Source organism: Oryzias latipes, chromosome 1 (genome assembly GCF_053564925.1).
Source record: "Oryzias latipes strain Hd-rR chromosome 1, Olatipes_Hd-rR_3.1".
Classification (NCBI taxonomy): domain Eukaryota; kingdom Metazoa; phylum Chordata; class Actinopteri; order Beloniformes; family Adrianichthyidae; genus Oryzias; species Oryzias latipes.
This window is the reverse complement of record NC_136237.1, coordinates 11715873-11742788: the sequence shown is the minus strand read 5'-3', so window position 1 is coordinate 11742788 and position 26916 is coordinate 11715873. Positions and strand designations below refer to the sequence as shown.

The 26916-nt window shown below is 44.4% G+C and overlaps 1 protein-coding gene and 2 long non-coding RNA genes across 3 annotated transcripts in view; all 3 read right to left on the bottom strand.

Moving 5' to 3' along the window:
* Positions 1–13952: 13952 nt before the first annotated feature.
* Positions 13953–14304, bottom strand: LOC111948068 (uncharacterized). Its single transcript, XR_002874051.2, has 2 exons — positions 14236–14304; positions 13953–14109 (listed from the first exon to the last, which is right to left on the bottom strand). It is a non-coding gene; the product is annotated as an uncharacterized LOC111948068 (long non-coding RNA).
* Positions 14305–17968: 3664 nt separating this feature from the next.
* LOC144988165 (uncharacterized) lies at positions 17969–18451 on the bottom strand. Its single transcript, XR_013652003.1, has 2 exons — positions 18276–18451; positions 17969–18146 (listed from the first exon to the last, which is right to left on the bottom strand). It is a non-coding gene; the product is annotated as an uncharacterized LOC144988165 (long non-coding RNA).
* Positions 18452–26084: 7633 nt separating this feature from the next.
* Positions 26085–26916, bottom strand: part of LOC110015899 (complement C3) — a 93384-nt gene continuing 92552 nt past the window's right edge. Inside the window, exon 39 of the mRNA XM_023959442.2 lies at positions 26085–26230. Coding sequence (XP_023815210.1) covers positions 26100–26230 — 131 coding nt within the window. The 3' untranslated portion in view covers positions 26085–26099. The remainder of the gene's footprint in view (positions 26231–26916) is intronic.

Sequence of the window (26916 nt, the reverse complement as noted above, 5' to 3'; positions counted from 1 at the left end):
TGTAATCAAAATTGGCCAGTTGAGCAACCCACCTCTGTTCCACGGCCCCTAGTTTTGCTGTCTGCAGGTGTACAAGGGGGTTATTGTCCGTCACAACAGTTATCTTCGCACCCCACAAAAAATCTTTGAATTTCTCCACCAGAGCCCATTTCATTGCCAACAGCTCAAGTTTAAAAGAGCTGTAGTTGGCATCGTTGCGTTCTGAGGGGTGCAGGCTCCGACTAGCATATGCAATGACTCGTTCTGCTCCATCCTGTTCCTGGGCTAAAACAGCACCTAAACCGCAGTTACTGGCATCTGTATAGACAGTGAAAGGCTGTGTGAAATCTGCATATCCCAAAATTGCCGCTTGTAGCAAGCATTGCTTGAGCTGCTGAAATGCAACTTCGCACTCATCAGTCCATTGGACAGAGGGTGATTCTCTGCACCTGCTCCTTGATGAGCCCCTCAAAAGTTCATTCAGAGGTTTAGCAATCTTGGAAAAGTCTTTAACAAACCGCCTGTAGTAGCCCACAAAACCCAGAAAAGATCTTACCTGCCTAACTGTGGTAGGACGGCCCCAACTCTGGACAGCTGCGGTTTTCTCTGGGTCAGGCGACACTCCATCACCACTGACTTCGTGGCCCAGGAACTTGACTTTCTTATGAAACAGCTTGCATTTCTCTGGGCGAAGAAGAAGACCATAACGCCCCAGGGACTCAAACACACGCTCCAGATGGTCCAGGTGGGTTGCAAAGTCTTTGGAATACACAATAACATCATCCAGGTATACAAGAGCAGAGTCAACAAGCTGGTCCCCCAAACAGCGCTGCATCAGTCTTTGAAAGGTTGCTGGGGCATTACAGAGTCCAAAGGGCATCCTGTCAAACTCAAATAAGCCAAAAGGTGTTGTAAATGCAGTCTTTTCTCTGTCTTTCTCCTCTACCTCCACTTGCCAGTATCCACTGGCCAAGTCCAGAGTGGAGTACCAATCTGCTTGGTTGAGACTGGTCAGGGAATCTTCAATTCGAGGCAAGGGGAAAGCGTCTTTATGAGTGACTCGGTTCAATTTTCTGTAGTCCACACAAAAACGCCAGGCACCGCACTTCTTCTGTACCAGCACTATGGGTGCAGCCCACGGACTACTGCTCTCTCTAATGACGCCCTGCTCAAGCATGCCCTGCAAAAGACTGCGGATCTCTTTATAGAGAGTGGGGGGAACAGGCCTGTACCTCTCTTTGATAGGTTCTGCACCACCTGTTGGGATTCTATGTTTAACAACACTAGTGTGTCCATAATCATCCTCATGCCTGGCAAAGACATGACTCCATTTTTGAAGTAATTGCCCCAGTTGTTGCTGCTGCTCATCTGTGAGGTCCTCCCCTTTAATACAAGGGGGGTGGTTTTCCCCACCTACCGCGGACAGACACTCGCCAACATCAATGACTGCCACCTCTACAACACCTGTGCTCACCTCGCAAAGGGAAACGTCTTTGCAGCCTTTTACATTTTCTGGGTTGACCGAACAGACCTTGGCTAGCTTCTGAAATCTACTAATGATCACAGGGAAGGGATTCAAGTTCCTTACTCTCACAGGTAATCTACCCAGGTCTACAGTCACTAGAGTCCGTGCAACCTCTATATTGCCGCCTTCGGTGAACGGCTCCACCATTGCGCAAACTTTTGGCCCACAGGGCCAAGGCGCTGTCTTTGCCCACAGCATCACCTCGCTGTTTGCCGGTACAGTCACTGGTGCTCGGCAGGCGGGACGAGCTACCCTGGTCAAGGGCTCCATAGCTGAAACAGCTTGGATACGCTGGCAGTCAGCAAAAACATCCTCCCATGCCCTTCTAAGGGGCTGACGTTTTATAAGAGGTGGTCGGTGCTTTTGGAACAGTTCTTCCCAACACTCAGAAATTAGATTCATGCCCAAGATGGCCTTCTTTTCACCCAAATAGCTGTCTTCTACCACCACAACCCCACAATTCGGGACCCGAACCCCCCCCACCTGGAAGTCAACTACTATGTAGCCTGTATAAGGGATGGTTAGTCCATTTGCAGCTCGAAGTTTAAGCCAAGAGAGGACCCCACCCAAATGCTTCTCCTTGAAGAGGTCTTTACACAGACTCTCACAAAAAAGTGTTACTTGCGACCCAGTGTCTAGCAAACACTTAACTTCTACGTCGTCTAGTTTAACCGTGACATATGGGCAGCTCTCTGTAAACCTGGTTGAGGGTGGGGAGCTAGGTGGGTCAGCGCTAAGGGGTCCGGTCACCTGACCCACGGTGGCCGGTGGGACTAAAAATCCTGATGGGGGGCTCTAGAGTGGCAGCTGCGGCTAAAATGCCCCGCTTCTTTGCAAGTAGCACAGATTGGGCGGCCCTGTTGGTCCCACTCATATCGTGGTGTCCCTCTAATACCCCTACTAGCTGGTCTGGCTCTATTATCTGTTCTCCAATTAGACTCTGGCTTCATACGTGTGTTTGGAACCGTTCGGTTTTCCTGTAACTCAGACAAAATATTTTTAGACATTTCAGCCACTTGGTCTTTCACCTCTTTTAGCAGTTCATTTTTCAGTTCTGTTTTCCAGTCTGTTGTGGTTTGTGCGTGGGGCACCTGCTTTCCTATTGCCATACAGGAAGACGGCGACCATTGTTCTGCTTGTTCCTCTTCCAATGACAGTGCTTCCATCTTTGCTTCGTCAAAGGACAATGTAGGAGTCTTCCTCACAAGGCGTCGTAGCTCCTGGCGAAGGGAACCTTCTCTTAATCCCATGACAAACTGGTCTCGTAGGATGGCATCACCATCCTCAAGTCCTGCCTCGTTTCTCTGTTTCAACATAAGAAAGAGTTCTCTCAACCGCAGGGAAAAAGACTTGAGTGACTCTGGTGGCTGTTGTCTACAATTAAAAAAACGAGTCCTGAGCACAGAAACGTGAGTGTTATCACCATACAGAACGTGCAAAACATCAAGAATTTTCTTAGGAGTGTCTCTAAGTGATCTCTCCAGAGTTAATATTTCTCTCTTTGCTTCACCTTCAAGTAAATTTAAAAGAATGTCAGCTTTCTGAGAGTCTGTAAGAGGCTGAAAACTTAGCATAGATTCAGCTTGGTGTTTCCACTCCCCAAACTTGGATTGAGCATTTTCCCCACTTAACTTTTGCACCCATGGGCAACCCATGAAAAATGGCATCATCATTGCTGAAGGGCCAGCTGCACCTACCTGGGCCTGCTGCATGCTGGAGCGACCAGTAACTCAACCCAGCAGAATCCTGCCGACAACGCCAAAAATCTGTCAGAGGGGTGGGGGTGAGGCCCCAAAGCAATCAAAAATTTTAGGGATCTGCTGGGGAGTTTGCTAGTTGCTCCAGAGACAGCCAAAGCCCTGATAGTTAAAATGTTTTAATAAAAACAGTCTAAAACCAGAAATGGTAAAAAAAACTAAAAACAAAAATGACATAAAACACATGTAAAGCCAACACATCAGGAGAACAGCGGTAGTAATTGTCCATATCACGCCATTGTCCAAGTGTCCGCCTTGATGTTCGTCCCACACCCAAGTCCTTCACCCGAGCAGGCCTGCACTCCAAGCCACCAGTTCACATGCAATAAAAACAAGGCAAATCCACAAATAGTTTTAAAAACACAAAAACAGTCATGCAAAGGAGTTAAAAGTCAATCCATATAAAACCCAATTAAAATCCACTGGTGACTGAGCTACAGGCTGCTCATAGAAGCTCAGTGTGTAGCTGGCACACTTAACTTTAGGAGGGGTGAAGCCCGTTCACCCCTCTGTGTCTCCAAATGGCAGTGTGAGATCTTCCTGAGGGTGTGCTGCCTCCCTTCTCCTCCACGCGAGCAATTTACTGGTCCGCGCCCCGATGAAGACCTGTGGCCAATGTTCTGCCGCCTCCGCGTCCTGAATTGCGCACCTCCGGCTCCAAGCCTTCCTCCTGCCTGCACCTTGCAGGTTGCACCCAAATGTCACGGACCTCGCGTCTCTGGCTCCAGCAGCAGGCCAAACTCAAACGATACAGGCTCCAACAGTCCTCCTCTGCCGGCCGCGCACTGGTGCTTTATAAGAGAATGACAGCCTCCCTGCTCTGTATGTGACCATGCCCTCCCACACAGGTGTCCTTCATCCACCATCAGCAATCTGTGCAAGCAGTCACAAACTACCTGCTGACACAGCCAAGGGAAAACAAAGCACATGGGAAGCAAGTTTAATAAACTTTGCTTCAATGCCATCTGGACCAGCGCTACTGGTGGAGGAAAGCTCATTTATGGGTAACGCTTTCTTTTACAGTACAGTACTTACAGTGTACTTAAGTGGTATTTACATGGTACTTATGTTGTAACTACTGGGTACTTTCAGGGTACTTACATGGTACTTTTTTTTGGAATTTACCGGGTACTTACAGTGTGTTTACATGGTACTTTCTATGGGACTTTACTGGGTACTTACATGGTACTTACATGGTGTCTTTTATAGTATTAAAAGTAAATATTTAGCCTTGTTGTTTTACATATTTTCCTGACATTTTATATTAAAACAAGTTCATATTTAGAACAATATTTAAAAAAAAGTCAAGTTTTGAATAATTTATTATCATGTTTATAAATGAGGATAATTGATTAATTTCAAGCATTGCAGTCAAAGCAATAAGGAATTCAGAGATTTATCAAACTCATTACAGAAATAATTAAATAAGTAAAATATATTTTGTACTTCATCAAAGTCGTTATGCTTTTTATGTTCAGTTGAGCTTTTATTGTGATTTTTCTTGCAGTTACAACCCCTGAAGAAGTCCTGCACCGTTACCAAACTCTGCTGAAAGAATTCTGATGGACAAAAAGCACGACCCTCAGGCCAATAATGTGTTTTGTGGAATGCTCCTTTGCACTGTTTTGTACTTAAAACAAATTTCATTGTGATGACACTTTGTATGCTGCAGACATGTATCATATTAAAGATTGTTGTTTTCACTGCTGTCTTGTTTCTCTTTAAATTTGCCTCATGTTACAAGAAGTAGGAATATGTTTTTACAATGCAGTTATTTGACCTTTACCAACAAGTTAGCATTGTCTCATTTGGTGAGGTCAGAAGACCAAGTGTGTATGTACACTGCACGGGAAGGTAATACGTGAACATACCCAGCATTTACTACTGAAAGTACCATGTAATAGAGTGGAAATAGGGCTGACTTTCTTTTACAGTACAGTTTCATTGTACTTAAGGGGTAAGTACCAAGTAATATGCAAGTGAATGGTACATAACAGACACCTTTGCGCAACATGTAAATACCCAGTAAGAATATTATAAACACACAGTATGTACCACATAGGTATGAACCAAATAGCACTATATAAATACATGGTAAGTACCATGTAAGTACAGAGTAGACACAAAAAAGTACCATGTAAGTACACAGTAAAGTCCCATAGAAAGTACCATGTAAACACACTGTAAGTACCCAGTAAATTCCATAGAAAGTACCATGTAAGTACCCTGAAAGTACCCAGTAGTTACACAATAAGTACCATGTAAATACCACTTAAGTACACTGTAAGTACTGTACTGTAAAAGAAAACGTTACCCATTTATGACTTGTTCCACATCAGTCGGATTGACTCTTCTGAAGGAAAACGTACTACCACTGGACATGTCAACACAATGAGAAATGGAGTGAGAAGGAGATTGAATGAGAGGTGATACTGAGAAATGCTGACAGAATGCCTCAGAGATAACAGCCGGATCATTTGTACACACATTGTTAATAAGCATATTAGTTCAAGCAGAATCAGTTTTTCCTAGTAGGTTGTTAATTTGCCTCCAGAATTGCTTTGGATTATTAGCATTGTTATTAGGGCTGCAGCTATCGATTCTTTTTGTAATCGATTAATCTAGCACTTAATCGATCCATTAATTGAGTAATCGGATAAAACGATGTGTGTGTTTTTGAACAACCAAAACAAATACTGCACAACAAAAATGATGTGGCTGTATAATGAACAAGCATTTGGCTTTTATTTCTTAACAGAGGTATTTATTTCCAATTTATCTGTAATGTCTCTATGTTTCTTCCACATCAGTTGTGTGAAATATGTTCTTGATGGCAGGCTGTATTTAGAATTGAAAGTTGAGATCATGTCTCTAAATCCCTTGTCCTCCACCATTGACAGTGGCCTCATATCGGTCACAAGCATGTTCAAAATGCTCTCTGTAAAAATGGCGGCCTCTTGAACAGTGCATGACTGAGCTGGGCGAACAAAGCTGTCCATTTTCTGTTGTGAAGAGCTGAGAGGGAGAAAAAGAGGAAAAGCAATTTCATTTATGAATATGCACAACAGCTTTCATGCTGTATTCGAACCCTGATATCAAAGTAAATATCTGTTTTATGTAGATTTCTACACCTGCAGCATTTACCATTAGGCTGATTATAATGTCCTCCCCAAAAGTACGAGTCGATTTGGAGAAGCAGGCCGTGTTGGAAAAATACACTTAACAGAAAAGTTATATTAAACTTGTGTCTATTTCAGTTAAAGCTGTTATAAGTTATACATATTACATATACTATAAGTTATAGTATGCAAGTGAGTTATAAAGCCATCTCATACGTGAATTTCTCCTTTATTATGTTATAATATAACCATTAGGTGGAGCTCTAAGCAGAATCTATTATGGTAGTTTAACGCTGAAGAAGAGCTGTAACGTGACTTGCTGTTGAACACGCAGTAAATGCTGACGCACTTTTTGTTCCGTGCGTTTTAATTGAAAAATAAGTACTCCGAGTCTTTATTAAAAACCAACAGGCTGGGGAGTTATATTTTTTGTTGTTGTCTGTAACTATTTGGCAGACGTGACATACAAACAAGGTCTCTGCAACACAATATTTGTTCCTCCATCACGTCCCGGTGTAAACAGTGAATGCATGCTGAAATTATTGTTGTGTGGCAACATAGAAGTTTAAGCATATGTGATGCATTGCTGCAATTGGTCTGACGTGTGTGTGCATGTGTTTCTGTGTGTGTGAAGGGGTTCTTTTTTTAGGCTATACTCTCTTGCAATTGAACGTGATAGTTACGTTTACTACTTTAAAACGTCATCAAAGTAAAACATCATATCTAGTCAAACCGCATCACGACATCGCTACAAATGCAGTATGGGATTAAAATCAGCGAACATCAATAGGCTTAGACTACGTTTACTTACCTTGTTTCAGCGATGCTTGGTGAAACAGCATAGAGTGGATGTCTTCTGGTCAGATGCTGAATCATGGAAGATGTGCTGTTGTGGTATGCCAGCTCTATTTTGCAGTAGTGACACTGCACCTTGTTCTCTTCTTTATTAAGTGTGTAATGATCCCACAATTTAGACAATTTCTGCCGTTTATTTATAGATCTATTCTCCACCATCGCGCCAACTAAATTCAAACGGTCCGTGTGACACAATCAAATCCCTGCGCCGCGCATATAGTGTGCGTCATAGGAGGCTTCGAGGCAGAATTTTTGCCTCGAGGAATTTTTGTAATCGAGTAACTCGAGGAATCGTTTCAGCCGTAATTGTCATAGACTACCTTTGTAATAGTTCGATCTAGCATATCTAGTTCTTGTAGTGCAGATATTTCTTAAACGTTTGTAAGCATCCCGATCAGCAGGATCTTGAGTACGATGGAATTTCAATCAAGTTATAAATATTTATGTTTTTGTTTGTCGAATTTTAACCAATTTTGGGGGAAGATGAGGAGTTTTAATTTTCCAAATGCAATATATGATACAGGGGTCACTGAAGCAATCTGGTAAGAGACCCGAATCCTGGATTCTGTTTGGATGTGTTACTAGAATCCAGTCAATAAGAGATTTAGAATTAGTGCTGTTTCTTGTAGGTTTAGAAATTATCTGTGAGAAATTAGAGCTATTAAAAAGAGTACGTTCAGTAGCAGATGACAGACATAACCAATTTATGTTAAAGTCTCCCAACAGGATCATTTCACTTTTACAACCCAAGGATGTACAAAGTACAAAAAAAGTACAAACAATATTATTAACTGAGTCAGAGGGGGAATTAGGGGGTCTGTAGATATTACCAATTATCAAATGTTTATGATCATGCAAAATTAATTTAATAAACAGACCTTCAAAGCACAATGGTGCCAATTTCGGTAAAATGACATGTGACTGAAGACACATATGTAGCTACTCCACCTCCTCTCGAGCTTCTATCTGCTCTGTACAAAGTGTAATTGTCCAGGCTAATGACACTGTCTGAGATATGAAGAAAAATGAGAAATCTGTCGCTTTGAGATTTCTTCCATGCGTGTCAAATGTCGGGAGAATGACCAGAAAATGCGAACGGAATAAAATTAAGAGGTTTTATTGTCCGTAACAAAGAGCTCTAAACAAAATAAAACAGAATAAAACAGATCGATCTGGGTTCCCAAACTCAAAACCATCAAAACGTAAGAAGTTACAATCTGGATCACATGAGGCCGTCTTTAAACATGTGGTCAGAGTCCCTCCTCCTGCATCATGATGGCCGCTGAATCTCTGCCTCTGGTCGCTAGAGATTGGCTGACAGAGGAGCCCGCCTACTTCCTTCAGTCCATCACAGCATCTGGTCTCTGCTTCCCGTGGTCCTCCACAGGCGGCCGGAACTTCCCAGCATGCATTCAGTAGATCATAAAGCTTTTGTTCTCCACACGTGAGCGCTACAATCAGTCCCAGAGATAGTTAATTTATGGCCCATGTCAGACCTACAACCAAATGGCCTTAGAAGATCAAAGACTGTTTCTTCCCCTGACGGGGGATGGACGTGGAGCTGCCTTCTCACATATGCAACTTAAGGAAGCAATTTCAGAGTTCAAAGGATGTTAAAGCACACACTTCAGCAAATGACTTATCTTCAATGTAATAAGAATTAAGACTGACAACCCTAATGAAATTACCAAAAATATAAATTCCTTCAGATATTAGAGGAAACCCATGTTTCAGATATAGTGATGACACTGGGTTTATTGTAGACAAGCCAGGCCCTTAGTTGATCTATTTTTGATAATAGATTCCTCATATTAACATGGATAATTTGAAGACCTTTAACCATAATCCAGGGAATAGGAGAGAATAAACTGCAATGAACAGCACTGAATGAAGCAAATTTGACTAAAAAATAAGAACTGAATTAATAATTGCCAACGGCACAATAACAGTCACACACATGCACATACATTCACACAAAACACATAATTGAAAAAGCAGGAACATAGCTGTTCAAAGCCAAAAAATTTATAAAGATAACACGACAACCTCAGTCTGAAATAGAAAATAAAAAATACAAAAACGTCAGTAAAGTTGTGATTTTCAAGTGAAAATTACCACCAGATGGAAATGAGTATTACGTAAAATAAAGGAGAAAAAGAAATTGAGAAAAATCTGCTCAACATCAACAAATGTAGCTAATGTAAATGTTCAGAGCTGCAAAAAAGACAAATGAAAAGCTGTACAAAACAGATGAAGCTTTTGCAGCACAACGTCATTACAGTAGTAGTTTACGGCAAACAAAGTTTCATATAGCCGTCAGTGTAAGTTAAGGAAGTTTAGGTAGTTCAAAAGAAAAACAGTAGAGAGATTTTTACCGTCATACTCAGGGGGACTGTTGGGAAAAATCAAGGATGAAGATCTCAGCCTCGTCAGGTGAGCGAAAGAACAGCCTTTTCCCCTCGACGTGGATTCGAAGCGTTGCAGGATATTGCATAGCATATTCAATATCCAGGTCGCGGAACTTCTTTTTTACCGTAGTAAACAGACGGCGTTTCTCCATTAAACCAGCACTGAAATCGGGATAAATATAAATATGCACTCGATTTCCTTTAAATAGAAGCTCCTTTTTGTCGGTGGAGAAGCGAAGAATATTGAGCTTGTCCTGGAAGTGCAGAAACCTCACGAGGATTGGCCGTGGACCACCTTTGGGATTGGGATTAGGTGTTCCAGGAGAGCAATGTGCTCTTTCGATGACAAGAGGAGAGGGAAGTTTATCCTGACCAAAAGGTTGGATGAGAAGCTGACCTACGAAGCCGATCATGTCACAGCCCTCAGAACCCTCTGGCACACGAAGGAGGCGAATATTAGAGGCTCTACTCCAGTTTTCAACATCTTCAACTTTCTCCGCCAGGTAAGAGTTCTGTTTCTCCAGTTCTTTTATGCGTGTCTCCAGACGAGACAGCTCATCTTGATTGGAACGAACGCGGCTTTCCACTTTACCCACTGTAGTCTTCATTGAGTTCAACGAATCTTCCATCTGGTGGACGCTATTATGAATCGTGTCGAGTTTAGCCTCATAATGAGATAACATCTCATTCTTGAACTGCTGTAGAGTCTCTACCAAGGTTTTGTTTGTCATAGATTGACCCATATCCGAGTCCATGTGGTCAAAATGCACAATGTCACAGCTTAGTATGTAAATTTCAATGAACAAATTCAAAAAGAATCAGCCAAGCATGAAAGCAGCACAAGTAAGAGTTGAGCAGGTTTGGTAATTATAAGCACCAGACTGAGGTTTTATCGGATCTCACGTCAGCCCTGCTGCACTGTCGGCCATCTTGAAGTTGTGATAAAAATCACAATGTGCTTCACAGTAAAACACAGTAAAATACAGTAAAACACAGAATATAACAAGAATCATAAAAAGCAATTTTAAAAAGATAGATTTTTTGCTGCTTTTTAAAAGAAAACACTGAGTCTGCAGATCTTAGGCAGTTTTGCCAGATTGGGTGGTTTTCCACCCAATTAGGCGCTTTTGATGATCTGAAGAGGATTCCTGCTAACGTGGTAAACAAGTGTTTCGATTGATTATTACTGTGTTCAACACTGTAATAAGCATGGTTGATGCTCAGTCCCCATGTCATTCTAATAAGGAGAGTCAATGCTTGTGTGCGGTTGATGCTAAGTATAATGTTTGATGCACAGGTATGTACGGTGGCCCAAAAGGGTCACAACACAACACATTAACTTACCACACAACACATTAACTCACAACACAATAACTCACAAAACAGTAACTCACTACACAACACATTAACTCACAACAGAAGTAAAGCTGCAATTGAAGTGCTTTTATTCTGAAATTTCCACTGGGCTAGGTGGCTAACTACCTAACAGTAAGTAAAGTCCCAGTGAGCTGTGGAGGGAGCACGTTTTTTCTACAAGAGGAGCTAGCAGCAGTGTTGCCAGATTGGGCGGTTTTGGTTCTAAATTTGTGGGTAAAAATGGCTCTGGGCGGGTATGCCTAATTTGGGCACTTTTAGGGTCGGTTCTGCGTTTTTTCTTTCCGCTCATGAATATATAATAGCGGACTACGTTAGGGTGTATGACTGTTGGAGTTTTATGTACTAAAGCTCTGTGAACACATCAGGCAGAGACGCTTAATGGACAAGGCTCAGTAATATAACTCGCCTCTCAGAAATTGTGTTCTTTAACTCTTGTGCTATCTCAGATGACCCCACCCTTACATTGACGTGTTCTCCCTACCATGACAAAGGTGGATAAAGGTGGAAAGATTTCATATAATCCATGGACACCAGTGAGGATCACAAATGGTTGAAGATAAATGGTTCAGCATATTGTCTAGTGGGTATAAATGACCCAACTCCGAACGATAAAGGGCCTAGGATAGCACAAGGGTTACAGCTTGACACAGCGGGAGGAGGGAGGAGCTACCAGCTAAAGTTATCGTGTGATCGCTACATGGAGCGGTGTCTGTGTATATCAATGCATGTTAGACACGGAGAATGTGGAGAGATCGGGTTTATTATTTTGAAGAGTTCTGCATGGTAATCATGTTTCCATGTTTGAGTTCATAAAATCATCCCAGAGAGTCTCTGCTTCAACTCCCTCAGTGAAAGCTGCGTATGAACCTGACACCCGTGTTTCCTTCTCTCTGACAGAGTTTGAAGCCAAAGCCCCTCCCCCGCCTCTCTACCTGCTTTTCCTCTCTGCCTGTTCACCTGTTCATATCCTCTCCAGTTGTTTCCCCCGCGCTCCTCAGTGTATTACACAGAGAGCGCTAAATACGGTCATCATAGCAGCAGGTTGAAACGATAGTCAGGGCGCTCTGGCGCAAGTGCAGCACAAGGATGAAAGAGTCGCACGCAGGTTATAGCGGGGATAGAGCGGGTTAAGAAAATGAATGGAAGAAGGCCGGTCCGTTGAAGAAATATCCTATACTGTACTCCTTTTATTAGATCAGGAGAAACAAGAATACAGACCTTTCGTTGAGTTTTTCCCCCTACTGGACTGATTTAGCACCCGATCCGATGACTTTTCAAAATAAAAGATAGCTCAGACTAATAATAAAAGGAGTAAAGTATTGAATATTTCTTCAGCGGACCGACCTTCTTCCATTAGGTTTCTTAACCCGCTCTATCCCCTCTATAACCTGTGTGCGGCTCTTTCATCCTTGTGCGGCTCTTTCATCCTTGTGCTGCGCTTGCTCTGGCTGAAATCTGCCTGAACTTGCTTACTCTGGGTATGTCCGTTCCAAAAGACCGGATATGGTTAGCGTAATTACGCTTGACTTGGTAACCCTGGGTTTATGCGCGTGCAGTGCAAGTGTATAGAGACATTCTCAATGGATCGCCAATTTCCGGAATCACCATGGAAATGCGTGGAGAACAAAAGAGAGCGCTATACTTCAGTGAAACGGACTCTGAGATTTTAATGATGACGTATAAAGATTATACGGCCAGCAAAAAAGTAATACGGCTGCATCATCAGCGAAAGAAAGAGTTTCTGCTTGGAGAAAAAGAACGGACAAAGTAAACGCACAAGTTTCTTTCTATTTTCATTGTGACGCATATATATATAACTTATCCAACTTAAATGAATTCATTCAATTGGTAACAAGTGATTGAGTAAAATTTATTCAACCTAATTTCTTAAGTCTATCCAACTCAATATTTTTTTACAACTCAGATTCACATATTTATCTAAATAAATGTCATATTTTTCCAATTCAATTAAATGTTTTTCCATCTTAATTGATTGCACTTCTTGAACTCTCATGTCTAAGTTTGAGCCTGCCGATATACTCATTTTTATGACAATAAAATGATTAGAACAATATTGATTCACCACATGAAACGTGATGTCATGTATTATTTCTCCAACCATAACATTACACAACTCAGCAGTAGGTGTCATAGCTAGCTAGGCTAACTATGCAACAGTAATGTTAAGTAGGGTTAACCCTTGTGCTATCTTAGATGACCCCACCCTTGCATTGACATGTTATTCCTACTATGACAAAGGTGGATAAAGGTGGAAAGATTTCATGTAAATCATGGACACCAGTGAAGATCACAAATCACAAATTGAAGAAAATGGGTTCAGCGCACTGTCTAGTGGGTCTAGATGACCCAACTCCCAATGTTAAAGTGCCTAGGATAGCACAAGGGTTAAGAAATGCTGCAAGTTAATGAGAGCATGTAAACAGAAAGCTCTCTATAATGATCCACCCATCAAGGGGAGAAGATTAGCCCAGTTACTTTTGGATTACAAAGCATGTGAGCAAAAACACCAGCTTTTTTGTAAGATCATAAGACATCACACTTTTCTATGTAATAAAAATGTATGTACTTCAGTGTATTTGGCTCTTCAAATATACACATCCACAAAATTAAAATGTTACTATATCATATGCTGACACGTCTTTTTCTTTGAAAGAAAATCCACTTTTCTTTGCTCCAGCATCAACAGTTAAGTAATAGGTTTCTTGAACCATGACAAGTTTCTTGAGTTTTTTATAAATATCTTAAACAATGGACATTCATAATTCATTTCTCTCCTTTCTTTGGTCCTTAACATGTTTTTTTATGTTTGATAACTTACTAGGTAAAACAAAAGCAAAATCCCCAAATAACATAGCCCAGGTTGGTACATTTTATTCTGCATATATTTCTTAACAGAAAAAACAAAAAGGAGAAGTTTTTTCTTTCATTATTGCTGACATGCAAACACTCTGTACTGTTCTAGCATCTCATCTAAGCCCAGGCATGTGGCTCTGTGTTCATCCCCTTGACACTCCTCTGCTGTTGGCCAATACTCAATCCAAGTTCTCTCTCCGAGGACGTACTGATATCTGAAAGCAAAGAGGAAGTGGATGAGCGATAAACCTCAGTAATAAAGTGATAACCACAGATGAGTCCAAGTCATGTGAATTGTATGGGGATACAAGTGGACATTGATTTGCATAAACCAAACTTACGTTTGCTTTTTTTCATCTCTGGGGATGTCTCTGGATGATCCCATGACCACACTCTAAAGAAAAATACACTGGACCAACTTTTTTTTTTTTTTTTTTTTTTTAACCTTGTCCTGTCCAACAGCTGGGCAAACAGATGAGAGCTGAGGGCCTCTTGTGTTGGACATATTTTACTTTAACAAGAGGGGTTATTAATCTTCAGACAAACCAAAGGTATGTCTGAATAAACCCCTTTTGTAATTGAGGCCAAACTTTATTAATTTCAAACATGTTTGAAGATCTTTGGTGTTGGACCGGACGGAAAAGGAAAGAGGGGAAGAAGAGAGAGGGACGTTAGAGAGAGGGGGGGAAGGAGGGTGATAGTAGGAGGGGAAGGGGGATAAGACCATGAAGCAGCATAAAGCAACAAGTTTACTGGTTGTTAATCACCATGGTAAGGCTCAAATGCAGTACAAAAAGGGCGGAGCCTGTCCACACACACACCCAAGTGTCAAACACACCTGCTAGCTGCAAAAATGTCCATCTGTCGACATGTACACAAAACAGATAGTGCTCACACGCATACTTATGCCTTAAAACCAACTAGTGTGAAACATTTCAGTCATTCAGTCACGCAAACCGCCAGTGCAAAGGTGAGCCAACACCCGTGCTCAGGTGAGTGCTCATGTTCTTCTAAAATGGATGGTGGAATGTGTAAAGAAGGAGGGAGAGCGCCCAGCCATCCCCACCCCAAGACCCCCACCGCAGCAGCAGCGGCAGCCGGAATCCCCCCCACGCCACACGGAAACCGGCAGGGAACAACCGCCGCCCGGGCGACCAAGCCCGCCACCCAGGCCAGGGCCAGCAGGACCGCCGCAAGGCCCCCAGAGCCAGAGAGCAGGGAGGCACGGAGGGAAAGAGAGGGCCGCCCCAGCCCAACCAGGAGAACAGCCCCCCCGCCGCGCTGGGAGAGCCCAACGCAGGGCCCCACCGGAGAGGGACGCCCACAGCCCCAGACGAGCACCCCACCACCACCCAGGAGTTCTGGGCATCCCCCCGCCCCAACCCCAGGTACGAGCCAGGACCCCCCAAGGGAGACCCGCTCCGCACTCCAGGCAGCCATCCGCCCGGCCCACGGTTGGTCCAGGGAGGAGCAAGGCAGGGGCCCGCCGCCCCCGCCCAGGAGGGGGGAACCCCGGGGAAAAAAGAGGGCCCACAAGGGGTGTTGTAAATATGGCCCGACCAGGCTCGGCCACAGTTGGAAATTTGGCGGGGCCCAGCGCTCAGGAGCAAGGACCAGAACCCACCCCCCAGGGACACCAACACCCCCGGCTCAGATGTAATGTGAACCCCCCCACCGCGCGGAGAGAGCACCGCCGGGCCCAGGAAGCCGGCACCCCGGGGACACGGCCGCCGTTGCAAAGGGGCCCGTACCCCCCACCAGGGAAGAGGCAGGGGACAGATGGTCCTAGGTCCCACCTTCCTTGCAAAATGTGTGTGCGTGTATGTGTGTTTAAGAGGGTGTGTGTGTGCATGTGTGTGTGTTTATGTTGGGATGTATATATTGAGGGGGGAGGGGTGTGTGTACTAAGGGGGGTGCAGTTAAAATTGGCGGGTAGGGCACTAAGGGGACATCTCCTGATTACTCACAGTGATGTCCCCTCACCCCCCCCACCAAGGGGCCCTAAATGTCTAAGGTGCGGTTAAAATTGGCGGGTAGGGTGCTAGGAGGACATCTGCTGCTTGCTGGCAGTGATGTCCAAGCACCCCCCCTACCAAGGGCCCTACATGTCTAAGGTGCAAATAAAACCGAAAGAGGGGGGGCCCACTCCATACAGCAACCATAGGAGGGGGGGCCACTGCCTAGTAAACCCCCCCCCCAAGGCTCATCGCAGGCTAAGCCCCCCACCCCCTAACCCTATTATGAGGTTATATGAGGAAGGGGGTAAGTTGGGGACAGCTGGTAGACTGTCCCCCGGTGGTCAAACAGCTGTCCCCCCCCCCCCCCCCCAGCAAGGGGGCCAGGCCCACCCAGCCCAGGGGCCCCACCCCCGGAGGCGCCGACACCCCAGGCCCAGCACCACCCACCCCACACAGAGGGAGAGGAGCCAGAAAGCGCCGGCCCCCCCCGGAGCAAGCCCAGGCCCCCACCCCCAAACGCTGGCCCTAGAAGAGCTCTGGTCAGGCCTCGACGGGACCGAGGCAGCTGGACCAACTTAAAAAATTGAGGTAACAATTTGCATTGATCTTTTTAAGTTATCCCAACTCTAGTCAGTATTGCGTAAATTTCCTTTGACTTTTTTTTTATTCAGTCCCACAAACACAAATTATTTTTTATTTTTAAGTAAAAGCTTCTGGTGAATTGAATTCAGCAAATTATTGAATTTAAGCTACTTCAACTTAATTGTTTTATTTTACTTTTACTCAAAAAAGTCCATGCAAATTGTTACCCTAATTCTTTCAGCATTGTAAACTTAATTAAATCAGTTGAGACAACTCCACCATTCTAGTTTTTTGCTTCAATTGTTTATTATGAAAAACAGTATTTTTCAAACATATACCTTTTTTTCCAATATTTCACAAACTTAAGAAAAGATATTCCGCCTTTAATACTCATTTCTCGTTGCTTCTCAAAAATTAAAGATTCAAAAGAATGTAAAGGGCTGATGCCCTGCTGGTTTTCCAGGTTTTTCCTTTTAATCACCTGGTCATGTGTGTTCAGCCAATCAGAGGCAGAAAAGAGGACGTTGGTGGAAAAAAAGAAACTGAGGCTCTAATTTCCTCCAAATGTCCTCTTTTTTTCTCATTCTTGCTGGACACCCCAGACCAGGTGAACATGAAGCAGAAAGATCTGGAAAACCAGCAGGACGTCGGCCCTCCAGGCATGAAGTTTGACACCACTGTTTTAGATAGAACACTTACTGCCAAGTAGTTCTTCACCCTTTCAGGGCATCAAGCTCAAAGAAAACTTTCTGAAAGACCTGCAGGGTGTTCTTTAGACTTTATATATCAGTCCCATAAGCAAGGCACAGGCTCTGGGTACATCCAGGGGCCTCATTTATAAAGCTTTGAGTAGGATTTGCGTCAGAAGTGGCGTACGGATGAAACATAGGACGTGCGTACGCACAGAAATATTCGGATTTATAAAACCGTGCGCACGCACATCCTACGCATCTTTCCCTTTATAAATCACAATCAATTCTAAATGCTGCGCAGCTTTTGCGGCCTCAGGACACGCCCATAGTTGCCCATAAATAGTCCGTGAAACGCCCACAAATGAATATTCATTGATTGCGAAACCATGCCAAACACGGAGAGAAAATCAAAAAAACGGAACTTCACTCAATGTGAAGTAGAAGTCATCGTTGGCGAGGTGGAAAAGAGGAGACAAATGTTGTTTGGCGGGCACAGTGTGCGCATTACTAATGCCAAAAAGGCACGTGAGTGGTAAACTGTAACAGACGCCGTGAATGCCGTAGCCTCACAGCCTCGGACCGTGGCCGAAGTAAAAAAGAAATGGTCGGACATCAAAGTCGAGGCAAAAAAACGTCTGGCGCTGCAGCGCCAGAGTGTGTCTGCCACGGGTGGGGGACAGGGGACACCGGAGCTGACCCCTCTTGATGAGAGACTGGCGGCAATAATTGGGGATTCCCTATTAAGTGGAGTGGTGGCTGAGGCGGAGGGGGACACCGACGCGCCAGATGCAGCGGGTGACACAGGTAAGAGAAATAATTAAAATGAATGGAGTCAAGTCACATTTATGCAGGCTTCACAATTCCAGTTTATTAATATAGAAAAATGTTATTTTAGTTGCTGGGTGTTCCAGCGGGGCCAGTGGTTACGATGCTGCAGCTGAGCAGCCGTCTGGACCCAGCGTCTCCACGGCACGCGGCTCTCAACCCTCCAGCAGTCGACGTGTCCTCACCGATGCAGTCCTTGAAATGCAGAGGGAAGTCATTACGTCAATCAGAGAGGTGGCCAAGGAGTTGGGCGAAATCAAGACCGCCCTGACTGAACTAAACTGCACTATGAGGGAATGTTTGAATAAATAATATTTTCCGCACCTTTTGTTGTTCTTCACAAGCGACGCATCACTTCCAAACGCTGGCGCACAGCAGCAGCATTTGGCTCAAATGCGTGGGGATGGGGTTCAGGGTCTGGGCCAACACAGCAATCGGCGCCAGGGGGTAGAGGCACGTTTTTAAGCTGTGCCACATTGTGTAGCACAGCACATGCCAGCACGATTTGGCACACCTTTCCAGGCGTGTACAATAACGTCCCTCCAGTGCAGTCGAGGCAGCGCCATCTGCCCTTAAACAGGCCGATGGTGCGCTCCACTATAGCGCGAGCTCGGCTGTGGCACATGTTGTAGTGCTGTTCCTCTGCACTATGTGGGTTGAGGAAAGGCGTAAGCAGCCACTGTTTGAGGGGATATCCACTGTCCCCTGCAAGGATAGTGAAATGGTTAAGACATTGAAATGTGAATTTCTATAATCAAACTTACCTAGAAGCCAGCCATCATGTATGGCACCCGCCTCGAGTCGGCGTCCAACACTGCTGTGCCTCAAAATAAATGAGTCATGGGTTGACCCAGGCCACCGAGCTACGACGTTAGTGAGCAACATGTCTGCATCACAAATAATTTGGACATTTATGGAATGAAAATGCTTTCTAATGCAAAGGCCTGCAGATCGAAAATTCCTTTCCAGCCTAAACCTCATCACAGAATGTTACAGTCAGTGGGAGAAAGTTAGAACAGCTGAAGAGACAGGACTTTACATTGACAGCATAACAACTGAAAATTTAATGTCAAAGTAATGAACAAGCCTATGCAGATTTGGAGATTGGCTCGCTATCTTGCAAAGTGAGATTCAAAGCAGATACTGGGGCACAAGCTAACACAATTCCAGAAAACCCTTTTAAGCATTATTTCAAAATGTCATGTTGCGACCAGCAAACCACAGACTCACAGATTATGGTGGACACTCCCTAAATGTGGATGGCACATGCAAATTAAGAAACACAAAGATCAATCACTGATGTTGGATTTCCATGTTATTGACACAAGTTCCCCACCAGTCTTGGCAATGAAAGCCTGCAGAGACTAAACCTGATTAAAATCGTGATGGCAGTAACAAAGGAAAAGATCAGGGCATTGGAGTGTTTCCAGGGGAATGCAATTTGCGGCGTAAGAATTGCCAAAATAACCATGCGAATCATCCACAACACTTTAGACATACCGAATCGGTCAAGGCCCGGGTTAACAACGACCACCACTGATGCTGTTAACCTATAGGGTGTCTGTGGAAATTTGACTACTGTTGGTCGAAGAAAAAGGGGAGGCAGAAGGGTCCGTGGCCAGAGAGAGAAGGGAAAAGGCAGGAACATAGGTTTGAGAATAGGGACTCTTAACGTTGGCACAATGACAGGGAAAGGCAGAGAGCTGGCAGACATGATGGAGAGAAGGAAGGTAGATGTACTGTGTGTGCAGGAGACAAGGTGGAAGGGCAGCAAGGCACGTAGTATTGGAGGAGGATACAAACTGTTCTATCATGGTTTTGATAGGAAGAGAAACGGGGTAGGAGTGATTCTGAAGGGGGAGTTTGTAAACAGTGTTCTAGAAGTGAAAAGAGTCTCAGACAGGATGATGAGCCTAAAGTTAGAAATTGAAGGGGTAATGGTGAATGTAGTCAGTGGGTATGCGCCACAGGTTGGCTGTGAGTAAGAAGTGAAGGAGATATTCTGGAGTGAGTTGGATGAGGTCATAGAGAGTATCCCCAGGGGAGAGAGAGTTGTTATTGGAGCAGACTTTAATAGGCATGTTGGTGAGGGCAACAGAGGTGATGAGGAGGTGATGGGCAGGTTTGGTGTGAAGGAAAGGAATCTGGATGGACAGATGGTGGTGGACTTTGCGAAGAGGATGGAAATGGCTGTAGTCAACACTTACTTCCAGAAGAGAGAGGAACATAGAGTGACATACAGAAGTGGAGGTAGGAGTACTCAGGTGGACTACATCCTATGTAGATGAGGTCATTTGAAAGAGGTTAATGACTGCAAAGTGGTGGTAGGAGAGAGTGTAGCCAGACACCACCACATGTTGGTGTGTAAGATGACTCTGGAGGTCAGGAAGAAGAAGAGATGGAAAACAGAAAAGAAGACCAAGTGGTGGAAGCTACAGAATGAAGAAACTTGTGAGGAATTTAGGCAGAAGTTGAGAGAGGTCCTGGGTGGTCAGGATGAGCTTCCAGATGACTGGAAAACTACAGCAGAGATTATCAGGGAAACAGGTAGGAAGGTGCTAGGTGTGCCATCTGGAAAGAGGAAAGATGGTAAAGACACTTGGTGGTGGAATGAGGAAGTACATGGATGCGTCCAGACAGGAGTGTCAAACTAATTTTTACTGAGGGCCACATCAGCATAGTCGTTGTCCTCAAAGGGCCAAACAAAACGTATACATGTAACTAAATGTAATGAAAAATGAACGTAACTACTCCTTAATGTTAAATAACTCATTATTTATTCATTATAACTTTTTAAAGTGACAATTACAGTTGCATAGAAAACATATGTTTGCTTGTGTCTAGAAATGTAAATCCTTTCACATTTGATTCTGTCAGGTTAGGTTATATGGACAGTGTTTACGTCCTAATGTATAGCTGCCCAATCCCTTATTTCAAGTCTTATAACCTCTAGATATGAATAAATACACACCAATTTTTATTTTTGAAAATTAAAAACTTTTATGCCCCCTGGGCCACATAAAATGACATGGAGGGCCACATAAAATGACATGGAGGGCCATATTTGGCCCCCGGGCCTTGAGTTTGACACGTGTGCGTCCAGAGGAAGAGGTTGGCTAAAAGGAAGTGGGATGTAGAAAGGACTGAGGAAGGTAGACAGGACTACAAGGAAGCGCAGCGTAGAGTGAAGAGAAAGGTGGCAAAGGCCAAACAGAAAGCTTAGGATGAGCTATATGACAGGTTAGACACAAAGGAAGGCGAGAAGGACTTGTACAGGCTAGCCAGACAGAGAGACACAGATGGGAAGGACGTGCAACAGATAAGGGTGATTAAGGACAGAGATGGAAAGGTGCTAGCAACCCAGGAGAGTGTACAGAAAATATGGAAGGAGTATTTTGAGGAGCTGATGAACGAGGAAAATGACAGGGAAAGAAGGGAGGAAGATGTAGTTGTTGTGGAGCAGGAAGTAGCAGAGATTGGAAAGGATGAGGTTAGGAAGGCTCTGAAAAGGATGAAGAGCGGAAAGGCCATTGGTCCTGATGACGTACCTGTGGAGGTATGGAAGTGCTTAGGAGAGACAGCAGTGGAATTTCTAACGAGTTTGTTCAATAGGATTCTAGAGAGTGAGAAGATGCCTGAGGAATGGAGAAGCGTTCTGGTCCCGATCTTTAAGAACAAGGGTGACACACAGAACTGCAGCAACTATAGAGGAATAAAGTTGATGAGCCACACAATGAAGCTGTGGGAAAGAGTAGTGGAAGCTAGGCTTAGGAAGAAGGTGGAGATTTGTGAGTAGCAGTATGGTTTCATGCCCCGTAAGAGCACCACTGATGCCATTTTTGCTTTGAGAATGTTGATGGAAAAGTACAGAGATGGTCAGAAGGAGCTGCATTGTGTGTTCGTAGATTTAGAGAAGGTGTATGACAGGGTGCCGAGGGAGGAGCTGTGGTACTGTATGAGGTCGTCTGGAGTGGCAGAGAAGTATGTCAGAGTAGTTCAAGACATGTATGAGAGAAGTATGACGGTGGTGAGATGTGCTGTAGGTCAGACAGAGGAGTTCAAAGTGGAGGAGGGACTACACCAAGGATCAGCTTTGAGTCCCTTTTTGTTTGCTATGCTGATGGACAGGCTGACAGACGAGGTAAGACAGGAATCTCCCTGGACAATGATGTTTGCGGATGACATTGTAATTTGCAGTGAGAGTAGAGAGCAGGTGGAGGAACAGCAAGAGAGGTGGAGGTTTGCTCTGGAAAGAAGAGGCATGAAGATCAGTCGTAATAAGACAGAATGCATGTGTCTGAACAAGAGGGATCAAGGTAGAAGCGTTAGGTTACAGGGGGCTGAGGTGAAGAAGGTGCAGGAGTTTAAGTGCTTGGGGTCAACAGTTCAGTGTGATGGGGAGTGTGGAAAAGAGGTGAAGAGGCGAGTGCAGGCAGGGTGGAGCGGGTGGAGGAAAGTGTCAGGAGTATTGTGTGACAGAAGAGTGTCAGCAAGACTCAAAGGAAAGGTGTACAAGACAGTGGTGAGACCAGTTCTGCTCTATGGGTTAGAGACGGTAGCATTGAGACAGAGACAAGAGGCTGAGATGGAGGTAGCGGAGATGAAGATGTTGAGGTTCTCCTTAGGAGTGACCAGGTTAGACAGGATAAGGAACGAGTACATCAGAGGGACGGCTCATGTTGCCTGTGTTAGCGACAAAGTCAGAGAAGCCAGACTGAGATGGTTTGGACATGTTCAGAGGAGGGAAAGTGGATATATTGGTAGAAGGATGTTGGAGATGGAGCTGCCTGGCAGGAGGACAAGAGGATGGCCAAAGAGGAGATATATGGATGTCTTAACAGAGGACATGAAGTTGGCTAATGTTAGGGTAGAAGATGTTCATGATAGAGTGAAAAATGATGGAAAATGGTGGAAAATGATGATTTGTTGTGGTGACCCCTGATGGGAAAAGCCAAAAGAGAAAGAAGTGTGCCATCCCCGCAGAATACATTTTGCACTGCGAAGTAAGCTTAAAGAAGAGCTTGAAAGCATGTAGAAGAATGGCATCATTTGTAAAGTCACTGAGCCAACAGTATGGGTGAATGGACTGGTTGTTGTGGGGGAAAAAAAAAAAAATCAGGAAAGCTCAGGGTTTGTCTTGACCCCCGACCACTAAACAAGGCATTTCAGAGACCTTACTACCCACTTCCAACACTTGAGGATGTCACAGCAATGCTTGCAGGAGCAAAATATTTCAGTGTCTTAGATGCCAGATCGGGCTACAGGAACATTAAACTGACTCATGAATCATCTCTGTTAACCACATTTACCAGTGTTTGTTAGATACCGTTTCCTCAGGCAACCATTTGGTATCTTCTCGGGGCAGGATGAGTTCCAGAGGTGTGTGGATGAGACCTACGAGGGTCTTGATGGTGTCGCTGCCATAGTGGACGACGTCCTGGTTATTGGCAAAACCAAGCAGGAACATGATCGCAACCGCAGAGCAATGTGGCAGCGCAGAAGGGAAAGCGGTGTGAAGCTTTATCCAGATACATGCCGCATCTCTGTGCAAGAAGCAAGCTACTTTGGACACACGTTATCACACAAAGAAAATAAAAGCAGTCCAAGAAATGCAAACACCACAGAACAAGACAGAGTTGGAAATAGTTCTCGGTATATTCACATGCCCAGCCCGGTTTGCACCACATCTATCGGAAGTCAATGCACCACTGTGACAACTGCTGAAAGAGGACAATGATTTAAAATGGGATGCAGCTCAAGACAGAGCATTTCCGCAAATGGAAGACCTGATAACACAGGAGCCAGGTCCAATTCTAGCCTTTTCGACCCCCAGATGGAGTTACGTCTCCAAGTTGATGCTTCCAAAAGTGGACTAGGTGCAGTTATGCTTCCAGATAGCAAACCAGTTGCCTACGCGTCAAAATCCCTTAAACAAGACAGAACAAAACTATGCGCAGATTGAAAAAGAACTATATTCAGTGCTTTTTGGCTGCAAGCACTTTCATGAGTACATTTATGGAAGAAAAGTCAATGTAGAATCAGACCACAAGCCCTTGGAGTCCATCATAAAGAAACCCCTTGCTTCTGCTCCACCACGGCTACAGAGAATGATTTTACAGCTCCAGAGATATAACATCAGCATAACCCATCTAACTGGAAAAGACGAACCAATTGCTGATATGTTGTCTCGCAAAGTTATTCCATATATGGACCAAGCATTAAACGAGGGAATGGAAGCCCAGGTGCATGCAGTCATGAGCAGCGTTGCAGTCAGTGACAAAAGACTAATGGAAATCAAAGAAGTCACTTCCAAGGATCCACAGCTCACCACTCTAAAAAAAGATTATTCTAATGGCTGGCCAGAAACAAGATCATCATGCCCACACAAAATTCGGGAATACTGGAACTACAGAGATGAGATCTCTGAGTTAGATGGAATTTTATTCAAAGGTGAGAACATAATTCCACAGGAACTGAGAGAAGCCATGTTTGAGCGTATCCATTCAAGTCACAAGAGAATCAAAGAAAAAAGCAAAAGCAGAGCCAGAGACATTTTGTTTTGGCCCCAAATGGGTAGACAAATTGAAGAAGCAGTTATGGCACGTTGCATATGCCAAGAGAGCCGCAGCTCAAACCCCAGAGAACCTTTATTGTCACATGCTAAAAGACCATGACAAGGAATAGGGACGGACCTGTTTAGTTGGAAGTCAAGAGACTACATTGTCATAGTGGACTACCTAAGCAGGTATTTTGAGTTAGAAAGACTTTACAGTTGTACCTTAGCAGCTGTGATTGCCAAACTCAAAGCAGCAATGGCAAGACACGGAAATCCAGAAACCATCATAAGTTACAACGGACAATGCTACAGATCAAGAGAATTCAATCATTTTGCAGGAACAACTCCACACACACCACGACCAGCCACCACTATCCACAGCGCATTGGACTTCCAGAAAAGACCGTCCAAACTGCAAAACGCATATTGGACAAAGCAAGAGCTGAAGGAAAAGTCTCATGTAAGTTTGCTTAAATACAGAAATACCCCAGTTTACAACCTTTACTCACCAGCAAAAGCTACTCATGAGCCGCAGACTACTCAAGACTACTCTACTACTACTATTCAATACTTCCCAACACACCTGAGCAGCTGAAGTCACACAGATAAGTCACACAGCAGATAGGCTCAGTGGTGGAGTCAAGCTTTTTTCATCTTCGCCAACTTGCTAAGGTAAAACCTTTTTAACAGCTGCACATTTTGAAACTGTAATCCACGCGTTCATCACATTCTGGCTGGATTCCTGTAATTCTCTTTATTTTGGACTCAGCCAGTCGTCACGTCTCCAACGCGTTCAAAATGCAGCTGCCCGTCGTCTAGTTGGAGGACATAAGCGAATTTTAGCATCGCTCCACTGGCTGCCTGTGCATTTTAGAGTTCATTTTAAGATTCTTTTATTTGTTTTTAAATGTTTACATGATCTTTCCCTGCTGTACCGCTCTGAACTTCTCTCTCCTTACTCGCCAGCCCGGTGCCTCAGATCAGCTGATCAGCTGCTTCTGGAGGTCCAGACGGAAGCTCAGAGGGGACAGAGCTTTTGCTGTTGCTGCTCCAGCTTTGGAACTCTCTGCCACTGTCCATAAGAGAAGCTCCATCACTGCCCATTTTTAAAACCCACCTGAAAACCCATTTTTATGCTCTGGTTTTTAATTCAATGTGAGACTTCTGTTATTGCTGTCTTGCTGTACTGGTTTTATTGTTTTTATCTCTCTATATTTAATCTTTGTTTTAAGATGTTTTAGTGTTTGTTTTCTTCATTTCTCGTGTTCAACACTTTGTGTCGGCTGCTGTTGATTGAAAGTGCTATATAAATAAAGATGAGTTGAGATTCCCATATACTGTTTCCTCACAGCTGAGCCAAGCCTTAAGTATCTTTTTTAAAGATTGAAAAAATACTTCTATAAGTATTCATTGTGTGTGGGGTCATGGGTCGTGTGTGTTAATGGAGGAGAGTGGTAAGGATGAAGGGTGGGTTGTTTTATTTTTGTAATATTGTGTATGTTTTTTGTTTTAAATGTTAAAGCGCTTTAAGTTGCGCAAGCCATGAGAAGCGCTTTTTTAAAAATGAAGTTTGATTTGATTCTTGCCTGGAGTCATAAGTGGAAGTCCTGCAACACAAATGTAACCAAGTTACCTTCTGCACATGTGCACTTGTCATCTCTGTAGAGCTGCAGCAGCTGTCCTCCCTCCCTCTCTGGATGGTAAAACTTCACACAAGGTGTTTCTGTAAATAGAGAAAGGATATTCATAAAATTGATTTTTATCTTCACTTTTCTTTGCCCTGCTGAGAACAGAGGCAGCCTGTTCTTACGCTCATAATATTCATAGATAGAGACTGCTGCTGGCTGAAGAACACCCACCTCCATGGTCTGCTGGACCCTAAAACTGATCACCACAGCTGGTGGACTGTCCCCCGGTGGTCAAACAGCTGTCCCCCAGCCCCCCCCCCCCACCCCCCCCGCCCCCCCAGCCCAGAGGCCCCACCCCCGGAGGGGCCAACACCCCAGACCCGGCACCACCCACCCCACACAGAGAGAGAGGAGCCAGAAAGCGTTGCCCCCCCCCGGAGCAAGCCCAGGCCCCCACCCCCAAATGCCGGACCTAGAAGAGCTCTGGTCAGGCCCTGACGGGACCGAGGCAGCCAACCGTTCGGGGCAACCACCGATTGCCTCAGCGGAGACCCCGACCCGTCAGCCCCCCTGCCCCGTACCAATAGTGGGCCCCCCCTCCCCCCCAGAACGCCCCCCCCACAGGACAGGGCCGACAAGCCCCCCAACCCACATGCCGACACTGTGGTATGTTTTTTTATCATTAAATCTGTACTTGGGAACATTTTTACAAAATCCATTGCTGTATTTTATTTATTTTTTAATCAACTGGTAGGGACACAATTAATTTCATATACAGTGA